Here is a 15,217-nt window from a genome sequence, read left to right on the forward strand (position 1 = left end):
TGCATTGAAAAAACAGTAAAGATAAAATCTTTTTCTTGAGGCACAAGCTGCAGGCAGTTGAAACAGACAGTAAACAGGAAAAGACAACACACATTCAACACTCAACACTCTTTTACTCAAACAGTATTTAGTGTTCAGTCAACCACAATTATTATTAATGATAACTGTTAATATTACAGAAAAAAAGCATCATAAATTCACTTCCCACACGTGCCACATAATCAGTTTGCACAAAACACATGGCACTGGATGTTTCTCATTGGAATATCTTCAGTTCAACAAGCAGAGGAAGTAGATCCCAAATGCCTTATTTCAGTCATGTTATTTATTTGGCAATAGAGTTGCACGATACCCACAGTATACACAGTACCCTGTGGTGCCGGGCTCGAGCGGCGAGTCTGCTGTGGCCTCGTCATCAGTGGGAACACTAATTTTTCTCAAAAAAACAAACTTGTTGTTTCAAACTTGTTTCAGTCGAATTCTTACTTCACCAGTATTATGTTTATCATGCACCAAACAGAATTATAAGTTATTAATAAGTATTAAGAACTTGTACAAATACATTGCAGTTCATAAAAAAAAATTAAAAATAATTCATGGATCGTGGCTGCTGCTGTGGTCCTGCATGACGTCCACTACACATATTACTACTGTCATTATTGCTACCATATCTCCATTACAGTTCATAGTTAGTTGATGATTTGCTGCTGCTGTGTGTCTATGTCTGTCTATCTCTATCACAGGCTCCACTGCTACTGTAATCATTTTATCATTCATTATGATTCATTGTCATTTTATCAGTCATTGTAATTGTACAATATGTTTGTGTTGATTTGTTCTGTACACGTGACATCTTTTGCATGTCTGTCCGTCCTGGGAGAGGGATCCCTCCTCTGTGGCTCTTCCTGAGGTTTCTTCCACCTTTTTTCCCTGTTAAAGGTTTTTTGTGGGCAAGTTTTTCCTCACATAAACTGAGGGTCTAAGGACAGAGGGTGTCACTCCCTGTACAGATTGTAAAGCCCTCCGAGGCAAATGTACTTTGTGACTTTGGGCTATACAAATAAAATTTGATTTGATTTGATTTAATACTAAAAAAAGGCTGCAGTATCGCGATAATACCTGGAACCGTGATACTTTGTCTGGTATAGTATCGTGGTTACTCATTTTGGTATCGTGACAACTCTATTTGGCAATACTTTACAATACAATATTACAATACAATCACAATAAAACTGTGTACTGGGAAAGAAATTGTGATGTGTAGCCACTAGTGAGTATTATTTGATATGATTGCCTAGCCAAAGTTAACATTTGACTGCAAATGTCATGTGTGTAGGTTATTGAGAAAGCTGGAGCTGAGTACCTTGCACTTTAACTTACCTGCAAAGTACCTTATTTTGACCACAAGGGTGCAGTGTAGTTATATTTCTGTTTAATTGGGAACCACCCAGTAGCTCCCAGCATCAGGTGTATGAAGTAAGGTGGAAATCACTGTGAGTTGAATGGTGGTGAGGAGCACAACAGTCCTTACCGACATCCAGATGAAAGCCAGTTTATGTTAAGCTCCAGTCAATCTGCATGGTAACGTTCTGTTTTTGTTTTTTTCATCTTTCTTTGCTCCAATAAATGGGAACCTCACCCAAAAGAGAACAACCTTTGCACAGTATTTCGTTTAGCCTGGAATTAAGTTAAGAGCAATCCTCAAGTCTCAATCTTTTTTGGATAGTCCCAACACTCCAAAAAGTGAGAAAGGCAACAGAAAAGAAAAGGAAAAAGAAAAAGGAGTTCCACAGCCACCCCTAACTGTACTCTCATTCGGTTGCAAATAAATGTGGTTTTGGCAGAGACTATTGCTTCATGCCAGTCATCTTCGATAAATTGTCCCCCCAAGATCGCGCCCCCACTTCTGTATCACCTTCCTTATATCTGATGGCTCTAAGGAGTAGAGCAGTGAATAGGAATGAGAGAGAAAATGTCTTGTGTCTTTTTGATTCAGTGCAAATGAATCTATATCACTGAGAGAGGGAGTGCCTGTGTGGAGATTTTTCAACAGAATAAAACTACAGAGTTGAAGGTACCCTCTAGATGCAATGTTGTATTTTTGTTGAAGCTGTTGAAAGGACATCAGTGTATTACCCTGGTATTCATCATGTTGCTCTGCAGCTGAGTTAAAGTTCAGGGTTTGGAGTCAGTGCATCTACTTTCTGAAGCACTTGAACAGTGGATGAATGCCTTTGTTTGCTGCTTCTACTCTGATATTCCATGTAGACTGTGTCATCTGCAAAACTGCTCTGAGAACCAATGAGGCGAGAGAAAAAATGTGAGAATATTGTAATATGCAAAGTACAACTGTACGAATGCTGAGTTAATTGTATTTATGTGCTCACTGAGTTTAAGATCCTCACCTGTGGTCCGTGAAGATTCTCGTTCATCCAGGTCATCTTTCTTCAAAAGGGTCAGAGTCGTTAAAGGAGAAGGTGAGGTCAAGTGTGAACGACGAGGCGCTCAGGTTGACTGAGTGGACGATGGTCGTTGGAGTCACATTTAAGGCCAAGTGTGAATTCCTGTTCAGTCTCCAGGAATTGATGAAAGGACTGCGTAATAGGTGGGTGATAAGTGGTGTCTGAGTGTCTTGAGTGTCTTTGTTTTCACCAAACCAGCCACTCAACAAGCACATGGTTCAACACGGGAGGGCCAATTCATCAGGACTAGATTTTGCAGTTTTCTTACAGCTTATGGACAAGGGACACTCTTTTAGTGACACTGTCGTTCACATTTTGGACAGGAAGACGGGTAGTTTGAAAGAGGAGTGAAGGAAGCTATCTATGTAAAAGTAGAGAAACCATCCCTTGACAGACGAGGAGGCCTCAGGCACCACTAATCCCCCACATACAATACTGTCTTTTTGTTTATTCATAAACATTTCCCATATTGTCCTGAAGGATTTGTCACAAATACATTGAAGTATTGAAGTAAGAAAAAGTATCAACAACCGAACAGATGGCTTTTTCTTGGGATAAACTAACTCTGCGTGTGTGGGAAAATCTTTTTCTGCCATTCTACCATTTTTGCCCAGTCCCTACTTTGTTGTGTTCCCCTAGTAACAGGAACTGTTGCCAGAAAAACTCGGATTTCAGTCTTGGTGCATCTTGAAGTTCAGCCAGGCTGCATTGGAAGAAACCAAACACTTTTGAATATGTAAAATCAGACTCTAAACAGTCTGGGGGAGTTTGTGTAGACAACAGAAACTGCAAATATAATCCCTTAAATCTTACACACTGGACCTTGTTGTAGTGTATAGTATCAATTCTGAAATGCTTTTAATTTTTTTAATCAGTAAATCATGTTTTTTTCAAAGTATGATAGAATATATAGAATATAATATGGATGGCTGTGTTTTCATTAGTAAATGCCCACCTTAAAATAAGATTTTGTAATAATTGTTACATGTTTATGTAACATGTTTATACAGTAGGGCCTTTTCTGTTTTTTGTGACCACCATAGCTTCTCCATCATGTTAGGAAGGAGAGGGGGCAGTGAGGGGTTGCAATCAGAAATTACACCGCTAAATGTGACTAAATCCTTTGCACTGGTCTTGTATATCAAGTTGTCCAATATTAAGTGAAATATACATGAAGCGCCTCTTCAGATTCTGGGTCCACTGACCACAAGGGGTCGTATGGTGGCTGAATGAGTGCAGTTCATATTTGTAGATATAGATTGATTGGTTTATCTTGGAGATGAAAATGGTGTTGATCTTGGGGTTGTGTTTGATGTTCTGTAAAATCTGCATACAGCGAATCCCTGTGAGGTTGGACCATAGATGTAGAGCAATGTTACAAAATGTAAAGAAATCTTATCTCAATATGCAACTTACTGAAACATTCAAAGTACTGCTGTCTTTATAAATAATTTACTTGTTGGGGAAAGACAATAATCTTGTCAATGTGTGGCTCGTTGAAGCAATTGAGAAACTGCACCACACCTGAAGATAGCTTTGTCTATGTGGAATCACTTGGTATGCAACATGTCACTGAGTAATGGCAAAAATGAATGAATGAATGTCTAAAAGGCATTAATTAATTCATTCCTTTCAGCTGACTTTCGGGTGAGAGGCAGGGTACACTGTGTACGATATCACCAGCTCATCACAGCTGGCATATGGAGACAAACAGTCACATTCACAACAACGGGACACCACACCAACCGTTCACACCTAGGAGTCACCAATGAACAAATGAAGTGTGGAGAACATGCATGCTCCACCAATCTTCCCCAGCTGAGATTCAAAGCAGGAACCTTCTTGCTATGAGGCAACAATGCACACAGTACAAGGCTCTAGATGTTTGTTTTTTTTGTGGATATCATCAAGTCAACAAGATGAGGTTCAAGGGAAAAAGGTTTGGTAGTTATACTTTCTTTACTTGGCCAAATCACAATAAATTGGTGTACTGGGAAATGACGTATAGCAAGTGGTGACTATATATATTTGCAGCCAGGAACAACAGTCATTTGTGTTTTTCTATAGTTTTAATGTAGAAACCATGTTTCGAATTATAATTTTTTCCTTTTGTTTGTGCATTTTATTTATCGCTCTACATTACAAACATATTTTAATCATTATTTATTGTAATGTGTAAAAATAAGATTCATTTCTGCCTCCTGTAGTTACTGATGTAAAGCAATTTTCACTCATTGCAGGTGAAAACATGCAGAGATAAAAAAAAAAAAACATCAACTTTCTTTTAGAAAACATATTTACCTTTTAAAGAAGGAAATTCCAGAACAAAAAATTTCAGTGTCAATGTGGTCTTTAGGAACAGATAAATGTCCATTCATTACGTGGGTTTAGTCTTAAATATAGTCACATGTACAAATATGAATACACATTCTTGTTTTTTCCCCCCTCAGTTGTCAGTGAAGGAACCACCAACAGTACATAAGACACATTTTTCCCCACCAACTGCTAAATGCCTGAGTGCTGACCTTTGGCTAACATCACCTAACCATCAGACTCTAGTACCCATCCTCTTTCATCCTACATGCAGACATTTGTGGCTTTAGCTTGAATTTCCTTAACTATGAATAACTAATGATTGGCTTTAATGGCCTAGCAGGAGTTGGCTTTTCATCTGTAAATGTCATGTGTGTAGGTTATTGAGGAAGCTGGAGTTTAAAAACATCCAAATTTATGACACAGAGCAGTCGAGTCCTGCAAGGTGTCATTCGCTGTATCCTGTAGAAGTGCAGGTCATCTCAGCCATCATTATCGTCATCAGCGACCAGGAGGAAGCACTGTACAGTACATCATCATTAGCTTCATATAATATTCAGTTTCAGGTTCCTCAGTACAGCTGGACCTGCTGCTGGTAGCCTCATCCTTGTTAAATGTTATTGTGCACCAACACCATCGTATTGCTCTGCAGCAGCGGAGTCAGAGTTCACGGTTTGAGTCAGTGCATCTACTTTCTGAAGCGCTTGAACAGTGGATGAATGCCTTTGTTTGCTGCGGAGGCTTTGCTGCCTCTACTCTGATATTCCATGTAGATGGTGTCATCTGCACCGGACATGGAGCTCATAGTTCCTGTTCGCCTTGAGAACTGATGAGGAGAGAGAAATGTGAGAATATTTTAATATACAAAGTACAACTGTAAGAATGCAAATATGAGTCCAAGTTTAACAAAATTCCTCACCTGTGGTCGTCCACCTAGCTCCCCAGCTACCACTTCCTCCTCAGCATCCAAGTCTGAAGCAGCCAGGACCTTCTGAAGCAGCTGCTGCTGGTCATCTCTGGAAGAGAACATCAAGTCCTCTTCCTCCATACCGGCCATCTTTGTGATCACCTATGAAGGAAGAAGAACAACTTTGGACCAAGGCACCAAAACACTTTTTTTTTTTTAAATTTTATAAACATTTCCCCAATTGTTCTGAAGGATTTGTCACAAATAGTTTTAGTACTATTAAACTGGCTAAGCGAAATGCACATTTCATCCTAACTGTGAGAGCAAACCTCTATAAGTATGGGTCATACAAAGAAATGTACAATTTGGTAGCAATTCTGTGAGGAGACACAAATAATGTAAAAATGTGTGGAGATGTGAAGATGCAACAGGAGAGAACACACCTTAAAGCTGTACCCCTGGTCTACCAGGAACCTCTGCCTCTTGGTGGAATAAGCCATCTCCTGGGTGTCCTGGGATACCAGTGAATAGAAGTATGCATTGTACTCCTCTGCTACCATTCCTAAAAAAAAAAAACAGACAGGTCGCATCAGTATAACAGATAGATGTAGGCAAGAAGGGTATGTCAGCATGTGTCACACATAAGCAAATGTTCTTTGTTCTTTGTTCGCAGACCTTTCTTGGCTCGTAAGACTCTGCCAAGCCTCTGGGCCTCCTGTCTGCGGGATCCACCATGGGAGGAGATCTGGATCAGAACATTGGCTTCTGGCAAGTCAAATGAGGTGTCTCCAACCTGTTTAGCACAAAGGATGTAGTTCAAGTTACCAGACATGAAATATATGTCACCGTATCACTGTGTCAGCAAGAAAAGGGCAAACATGTTTCTATTCTATTTCTTTTTTTTTTTTCAATAAAGATATGAATCCCTGACAAAGTGCACACTCAGTCAAGTCTTTAATTATACTTTTATCAAACAATAAAATGTCAATTGAAGCATAAACATACTGTGCATTTGGACTATGAGCAGCAGAGATTACAGTAAGTAACCTGACTCAGATAGTTTTTCTTTTATCACTGGCCACAAGTGGGCACATGGTAGCGGAATGAGCGCAGCTCATATTAAAAAACACATATCCTCTTAGATACAGATTGATTGGTTTACCTTGGAGATGAAAATGGTGTTGATCTTGGGGTTGTGTTTGAAGTTCTGTAAAATCTGCATCCGTTCCCCCTGAGAGGTTGGACCGTAGATGTAAGGCCTTCAGAGGAAAGTGAGAGAGCAACATTACAAATGCTTATTTGAACATGCAACTTACCGAAACATTGCTGCCGTCTTTGAAAAAAGAAATCCAAATAATTTACTTGTTGAGACGAATGGCGTATTCCTTCAAGGCAAACACGTTGTCAGCAAAGACAATGATCTTGTCATTGCGTCGCTCGTGGAAGCGAATGAGAAACTGGCAAGCGCGGAACTTGTTGGGGTTCATTGTGTAAAGCAGGATGCGCTTCTTTGTCTTGATGGCCACGTACTCTCTGTAAAACTCAGGAGACATTGGGCACCACACCTGAAGCACAGACACAGGTACACTGTTCAGATAGCTTTGTCAATGTGGAATCACTTGGCATGCAACATGTCACTGAGTAATGTCAATAATGAGAACATACTTTAGTTCAAAGCTTTCTGACCGTCTGACTTAAATGACATAAGGCAGTTCGACATCTATTAAGTGACACAATAGCACACACCTCTGCACACTGGACTTTTGCAATGTAGCCGTTGTTCTGCAGTTCCATCCAGTTGGCCTCAAAAAGCTTTGGTCCAATTAGGAAGTTGAGATCCACGATTTTGTCATCTTCTCTGACCAGTGTGGCAGTGAGGCCCAGTTTACAGTGTGCCTGTACAATGGTCAGAACACGCCGAAACATCTTGGCTGCAGAGAAAAGACAAAATAATTATGTAACCATGTGGATTAACTTGTCCAAAATATATGTCTACATCACATTTTAATGCTAGAGCTACATCTGGAAAATGGCCCACCTGGAATAGTGTGCACCTCATCCAGGATAATGAGTCCCCACTCCTGACTCCGCATCCACTCCATGACCCTCTCAGCCTCCCAGGAGCGCTTTGTGGTGTGACCCAGCATGGAGTAGGTGCTGATGGCCACTGAGCAGCCGATGGGCTTGTCCTTGGCATCAGAGGTGAAGCGGCAGATCTGAGAGTCATCGATAGTGGACCACATCTTGAACTGAGCCTTCCATTGCTCCACTGACACCGAGGAGTTACCCAGGATCAGGCAGCGTTTACGCACCGTGCACGCTGCTGTCACGCCCACCAGAGATTTACCCGCTCCTGGAAAGCAAAGAGGGAGATAAACTGCTTCAAAAAGATTGTGGGTTGAGGACATGCTGTAAAGATAAAAGAAAAATGTACTAAACAGGTATATATCCCATTTCAAGATTCTATTTTTACTCTGTCACTCAATGTTTCAAACCAGCTGTCTCACCGCAGGGCAGCACGATGACCCCAGAACGAGCACGTCCGTTCCCAAACATCTTGCGCAAGCTTTTTTCCTGGTATGGCCGCAGCACAGCAGTGGGCTTCAGGTCTATGTTGATGTCCGGGTTGACTGTATCATTGCGAAAGTCGTACTCTGCCAGCAGGGGGTACTCCAGCTGAATACAGCGCTTCTGCAGCTCTTCAATCATCTCCTACACAATGGACATTCATGGACAAAAGCAGCTGATTTGAACAATTATTTATACGCATATTACTGGTAAATCAATTCAGCATGAAGAGTATTGACGTTTGCTTGAAATGGGTATTCCATCCTAGTGATCATCACACTCACAGTATCATCTCGTGGTAATACAATTGTGAGTTAAGTGCCAGGATCAAAGCTTATTTGTCCCCTCTCACAACTGCATTAGCGCTCAACAAGAATGGTGCTGAAACTATTAGTCAATTGATTAATTAGTCAATCGACAGCTAATTAACTGCTTACCATTTCATCAATCATTTAAGTCATTTATCAGGCAAAACAGTCTCCGGTTAAGAGTTATTAATTGTGGCGAATTACCTGGCGAATCTCAAAGGACACAGTCTGAGTCTCTTCCTCCTCCTCTTCTTCTTTATCCATCTGCTCATAATAGCTGAAGATGTCTTCGGGGACCTGCTGGGTTGACGTTTGACCATCACTGGGCTGCTGTGAGGTGGAAGTACCCCCTTTTTCCTGAACAGACTTGGAGATCTGTCAGGAAACACAAATAGACATTTGTTAGTGTATGAACGGTTACAATCCTGTTGGGACTCTTCGGGGTAAAATTCTAAAATGTGGCTTCTGTGATTGCTTTTCAGTTGGCTGGCAGCATAACTGACTTATGGATGTGGTATGACTGCTCAGTCCCTGTGTCACAAGACATTCTTCCTCATGTCATCAATATTAAATCATTAAAATATGTGCATCATCCCACTGTTATATAGGATTAGTCACACATAGTTGTGTGATCAGTCCGTAACCTGTGCCTGTAGAGCAGCAACAACCTGTGCCACTAGTGCAATTTCTCAGGGATGGATGGATGGATGGATGGATGGATGGATGGATGGATAGATAGATAGATAGATAGATAGATAGATAGAGAAAGTCAGTCTGTCTGTCTGTCTGCAAAGCTACACCACACTTGGGTGTGACTAGTGTAATATTGGGTATTGCCTGAAGAGTAATAGTGTAAATGTAATACATCTTAATGTTCAGGCTTCATGCCAACAATGCCTTTCATCCAAAGCAGATGTTAGGAGTAACTTAACACATGATAATATGATACGGCAACGATGAAAGCCTCTTTACCCGACATGGATGATTAACACAAACTTCAAAATGTAAGTTATTTATTAATTATTAAAATTCAAACAATTAATGATTTTATATGTTTGTGTGTGAGTAACATACCGCTGACTTGCTGTGGATGACTTCAGTAATAAGCTCAGTGTCTGCTCCGTCTGCAGTACGGAGTCGACATTCACGGATCACGTTGTCCTGCAGAAGGCGCTGAATCACATCAGGGAAGGCACTCTCAACAAAATACCTATGATAAGAAAACAACAGTGTGAGAGTAAAATGAGTTGAAAAAGATAATAGGAGCATGCTATTGTAATATATGAAAACATTATTACAAAGAATACAACTGAAAGGAAACAGTTACAAAGCCTTTTAGCTGAAAAGTCAGAGGTAATGTGAGTCTGACAACGACAGTATGTTTATGCAGATCCTGTCCTGCACCTGGCATGACCAGGGAGAAGTTATCTCTCAGTCAGTTATGAGGAATCTGACGCTTATCTTAGCCATGAAAGTTACACGCAAAACCTTTTAATAGGACAAGCTGTAAACTGTGGTCACTTTTCTGAAAGGAAAAGTACACAGAGTAAATAAAAATACAATATAGTTAAAAGGATAAATTGTCAGCACACAGATAAGTAACATGGTTTAAGAAGATAGTTGGAGTGATGATTAATGACGCAAAGAGAGACTGACTTTACCTATTGTGCTTCAGGACCAGCTTGACTTTGCCGTAGCTCACTGTGCAGAGCTGGAAAAAAGAGAGAAGAGAGATTAAACGCAGTGATTAAAACACTGAATATCCTTCCCTCAAACCTCCATATGCTCTCTCATTCAGACCTTAATGAACTGCACGATTCCATCAGGTACAGATGTCTTGCTGAGTTTCTGCAGGTACTCCACAATATCAGAAGTCTGCAGCCCCACGCTGACGGCAGCATACAGGGAATAGGCCGTCAGCTTGTACTCATGGATATGATTAGGCCTGCACACCGGCTCTGCAATGGCCACCAAGAAATCCTGGGCGTACTTATACACGGGTGAGAAGGCTTCCAGAAAGATGTGTCCATCTGGGGCCTGGAGAGGGGAGGACAAAAAGTTGAGAAAGACATACAAAGAGAAGAGGAAATCAACGACGCACACACGTCTTACCACCCAGAGGGGGCGTGAAGAGTGATCATTCTTCAGTAACATCTGGGCACGGTAGTCTTTGGCCCCATACTCATCCAGCTTCGTACTGGACTCATCCACTTGTTTCCCTGCCGCAGCAGGTATGGCCTCCTGAGACTCACTGCCCCCCGCTTCTTCTTCATCATCTTCATCCTCGTATGAACGCTTTTTTGGCCTCTTGTCTGTAGCCGGACAGAAAGATATCAATAATTTACGTTACTTTAGGACTTTAACACATTTCTGGCAATGACATATACAGTAAGGATTGTTTTTTTAAAACCAACAGATTGCATGTTGTCACATAGTTTATGCCCAATTACTTCAGTTATGCCTCTCATATATGATCTCTTCATTTCAAGAGGCACAATGTATGGACACAGGAACACGTTATGTATTTTAGTAAGAGCAAACAGCCTTTAACTGTCCCTCTCATTGTGTCTCAGCTGACCAGTCCTCCTTTCATCAGAGTTAGCTGATAGCTAGCTGGGTTAAACCATAACATTAGTAACTCACCCCGGTCTCCTCTGTCCTTTTTACCCATTTTATAAAATCTTTTCCAGGTTATATCTTTCAACAGGTGTTGGATACTTCTTCATAATCTGCCTGACTTCCTCATGAAGTCCCCTCTGTGTGGACTAACTGCGAGGAAGACGCAGCACCGGCGTCAACGTCAAAGTAGCGTAACTTAGAAACGACTTCCGGCTTTGGCCTTCAAAATAAAAGCAGGCTAAAGGAAACGTATGTGTGTGTGTGTTGAAAAACTGTACTTCTATTATTTATTTATTTGTTTTTGTTTTTTTACGAGAAAGTAACTATGTTGGTTTATGGTGCAAACATGACAAAAAACAAAGCATTACAAACATTGAGACATACTCTGAAATGTTAGCTATAGAGGTATTCAGGGCTCGCCGTATAGGGGGAAAAGTTAGGACAATTTCAAGGGCCCACGACTGACAGGGCCCCAAAAAATAGGTAAACACCAATATAAAATTATTAAACCATCATCATTGAGTATATATATTTCAAATATAATAATGAAATGAATTATCTCTTTGTTTTTACGTGTTTTGGGCAGTAAAAGTTAAATAAAAATTTAATCTTGCATCAAATAGTGAACTGCACTGCATATGCAGACTTGCATGCATGTTCAAATCACCAGCAGTAAATATCGTGCTAGTACTAGTATTGAACTACAAGACCCAAAACAGTTTAATTAGAGTTATGTAAAGCTTTTGATGGGATAGTTAGGTCCTAGAGATGTGGTGACAACAGCTGCACAGAGGAGGGGGCCCAATTTGTCTTTTTTTTTGTTTTTTTGTCATGGAGCCCAAACTCAGAAAAGACTAGAATAATCAAGCATACTAGCAAATTAATATTTTATGAATGTACACCAGAAACATATACATGGCATCATGTCTAAAAAGTAGCTAACAGCGGTCTTAGGATAATATATAATAAATAATAAAACGTATCTTGCGCTTTTATTCTGGCAGTACGGCAGCTATGGCAGCACGCGACTATCTTTAGTTAGCTTGACACGAGCCTCACTGTTTACTTCCGGATGAAGGGTCAAACTCGTTAGGAAAGGTTACTCTGGTTTTTTGGACAGCTGTTTTCTTATTTTAATAGAAATTATTGGTAGTTATTAATGTGAAACATGTCGTCTGATCGGCTGATCGGACCTTCCTTGCCGCCGGTGTTTAGACAGGGGAAGAGCGATGAAGACTCTGATGATGAAAAAGGGTGTAAGTATAAGACAACAGATCTTTTACTAGAAACTGAGAGCCACCTGTACTGTCGATGTAATCAGTGTCAGGTTGCTTTCTAATTGTAGTTAATGTTGTTTCTGTCAGTCTCTGGTCCCGCTTTGCCTCCCGGTTATAAACGGGGAGAACCGTCGAGCTCTTCGGATGAGAGTGAACCGGAGGTGTCGGTGAAAAGAGCGAAAACAAGGCACACACCTGCGGACAGGTAGGTTCATTAATGGACTAGAGGTTACAGAAACACGCGTCTCAACACAAAGAGCTGTAACAAGTGTCTTCTGAACAGAGAGGAGAGAACAAAGGAAGAAGAAAAAGATGACGATGATGATGATGATGATGATGATGATGATGGTTTCTTTGGACCAGCCCTGCCACCAGGATTTATGAAACAACAAAGTTCACCTGAAAGGTGAGCTTGTAATTCCTCTGTGTATCATGAGAAGTCAAGACAGCTGTAACTTCATAGTGTTCTCCTCCAGGCCACCTGTGCTGGGACCAGCTTTGCCTCCTGGGTTTCGCAGAGCAGCATACGAAAACGATGATGATGATGATAACGATGGTGAAGATGGAGAGGATTTTCCAGGGCCTGCGCTTCCTCCAGGATACAGGGCTGAACCCTCCAGCAGCGAGGACGAGGATGTGATCGGACCCATGCCGTCCAAAGGGCCTGTTCAAGACTCTGTGGCTCTGGACTTTGAGCGCCGGGCAAAAAGGATGAAGGAGAAGCTGACAGGAGACGTGAGTCCTCATCCCCCTCCCCACATAGTTTAATCTGCACATGCTACACTGTACAATCTCTTCAGTCTTCTTTGTGCCATTTAAAGTTTTGTTTGTGTGTATTTCTGTGTAAACAGGACACTCCCGAGGTGGTGACCAGAGAAACATGGATGACAGAGCTCCCACCAGAACTGCAGCACATTGGTTTGGGGGCTCGAACTTTCAAGAAGAAGTCAGGCCCAGAGAACAAGGATCGCTCCATTTGGACAGATACACCAGCAGACAGGGAACGCAAGGCCAGGGTAATTAATAAAAAATGTGTATCTTTATATTGATTTTTGTAATTTTTTCTTATTAAACATGGTGTGTATATTACTTTTCTGTATTGCACTGTCCGATAGGAACGCCTTGAGGGAAAGAAGAAGGGTGAGAAAGAGAAAGATGATGTCCCACAACTCTCCTGGAAGGACGTGGAAATGGCAAAGAAAGTGTCTAAATACAATGTACGTGGTGTTACCTCATGATTCTTTTTCACTAAATGTACCTGTATATAATTAACAAAATGAGTCTTCACTTTAAAACTCAGGACTAAAAAAAATTCTCTATCCACTCCCTGCTATCAGGAGTCTAAACGTGCCGAGTCTCTGATGAGTTTGCACACAAAGACGATGAAGGAAAAAGCGAAGGAGAAGGCTGACAAACCAGCGGAGAGGAGGCCATTCGATCGGGATGAGGATCTGCAGGTGAATCGCTTTGACGACGCGCAGAAGGAGCGGCTGCTGAAGAAATCTCAGGAACTGAACACACGGTTCTCCCACAGCAAGGAAAAAATGTTCTTGTAATGAATTGTGAAAATGTAAGTAATGTGTTAGAACGTGCAGACGTGTAGAGTCCGGCTGGTGACGTTTTCCTACGGGGTTTGTAGAATGTGGACTGTGTTTCTATGAATACCTATGTGCTACAGAAATGTGAGAATTTAATTTGATGTTGGTTTATGAGGTAAACTCAGTTGGACTACATAGACTATAAAGACATGGCAGAGATGTCCGTTCATGGGAGTTAGGAGTCAGCGCAATGCTACAGCAAATGTTTCAAAGAAAGTCAGTGGAGCTTATATTTTTACAGGAAACACGATTTAGGATTGATGATACAGAACAAAATATTCAAATAAATCAAATATTTTTATTACATTTATTTACAGTTAATCATACTATTTTTCTGAATATGTATAAAATCACCTGTTAAATGTAGTCAAGTTGATTTTCATTCTGTTCGACTGATATCACACTGGAAGTCATTTTGATCTGGTATGCTGACATTCAGGAAAACGCAGACTTAATTAAGCCACAACATTGTTTGATGTTTGTATATTTGATATATATATGAGTGAAAACTGTTTTTTTTACCTAATTGTCCATCCAGATCAAGAAAAGCTTTGTCCTTCAGGGCTCAGCCCAGCTAGTAACCCTTTGTAAAAGTGTGACTGGTTTATTTGACTTTAGGTAAAAACCTTTTGTACAGATTGCTCTAAAATGGATTGTTATGTATGTTATGCATTCCATTTAGCTTTGTAGTTTTCATGTGTCCAATAATGCAATTGTCTTTTTTTAGTTAATTAAACTTTGTTTTGTTTTTTTAAACTTGCATGTGTTATTTTTTTATCTGGTCTTATATTAGTCAAAAGTAAAAAAAAAAAAAATAAATGTCATAGATATGTATTTCACTGTATTTCTTAAGGCGGCTGAGGAAATTTTGCATGTCAACCAAAAATCCTCAGCAACTACTACAGATGAACAGTGGAGAGCGTCAGCAGCAGCTCAGTTACAGTGTGGCATGGCAGCTGCACTGCTCAGGACAGGAAGGCTCTCCAGTGAGTGATAGAAATTGCACAGTTCATCTCTGGAGCAGCCTTCCCATCACTGCAGGACATTGTCATGACCATGCTCTGAGAGTCATGGCAAAAAGGGAGTTCACACCATGTACAGTTGTTTAAACAATACTTTATTAAATCAAATTAGACCAAATTAAACAATCATAAAAAATTGGAGG

General features: G+C 40.6%; 2 protein-coding genes across 2 annotated transcripts; one reads left to right on the forward strand and one right to left on the reverse strand.

The window, feature by feature from the left end:
- Positions 1–4,513: 4,513 nt before the first annotated feature.
- On the reverse strand, positions 4,514–11,381 carry ercc3 (excision repair cross-complementation group 3). The gene is made up of 15 exons (XM_010729960.3): positions 11,202–11,381; positions 10,671–10,870; positions 10,359–10,595; positions 10,220–10,269; positions 9,633–9,768; positions 8,763–8,933; positions 8,190–8,394; positions 7,721–8,035; positions 7,429–7,613; positions 7,045–7,247; positions 6,845–6,941; positions 6,358–6,475; positions 6,126–6,244; positions 5,695–5,844; positions 4,514–5,601 (listed from the first exon to the last, which is right to left on the reverse strand). Exons 1-15 carry the CDS (start codon positions 11,227–11,229, stop codon positions 5,464–5,466), a joined length of 2,352 nt encoding a protein of 783 aa, XP_010728262.2. The 5' UTR covers positions 11,230–11,381; the 3' UTR covers positions 4,514–5,463.
- Positions 11,382–12,209: 828 nt separating this feature from the next.
- On the forward strand, positions 12,210–14,777 carry gpalpp1 (GPALPP motifs containing 1). Its single transcript, XM_019262323.2, has 7 exons — positions 12,210–12,433; positions 12,542–12,659; positions 12,738–12,860; positions 12,931–13,189; positions 13,306–13,470; positions 13,570–13,671; positions 13,792–14,777. Exons 1-7 carry the CDS (start codon positions 12,346–12,348, stop codon positions 14,008–14,010), a joined length of 1,074 nt encoding a protein of 357 aa, XP_019117868.2. The 5' UTR covers positions 12,210–12,345; the 3' UTR covers positions 14,011–14,777.
- The last annotated feature ends 440 nt before the right edge of the window (positions 14,778–15,217 follow it).

Source organism: Larimichthys crocea, chromosome VIII, assembly GCF_000972845.2.
Source record: "Larimichthys crocea isolate SSNF chromosome VIII, L_crocea_2.0, whole genome shotgun sequence".
Classification (NCBI taxonomy): Eukaryota; Metazoa; Chordata; class Actinopteri; family Sciaenidae; genus Larimichthys; species Larimichthys crocea.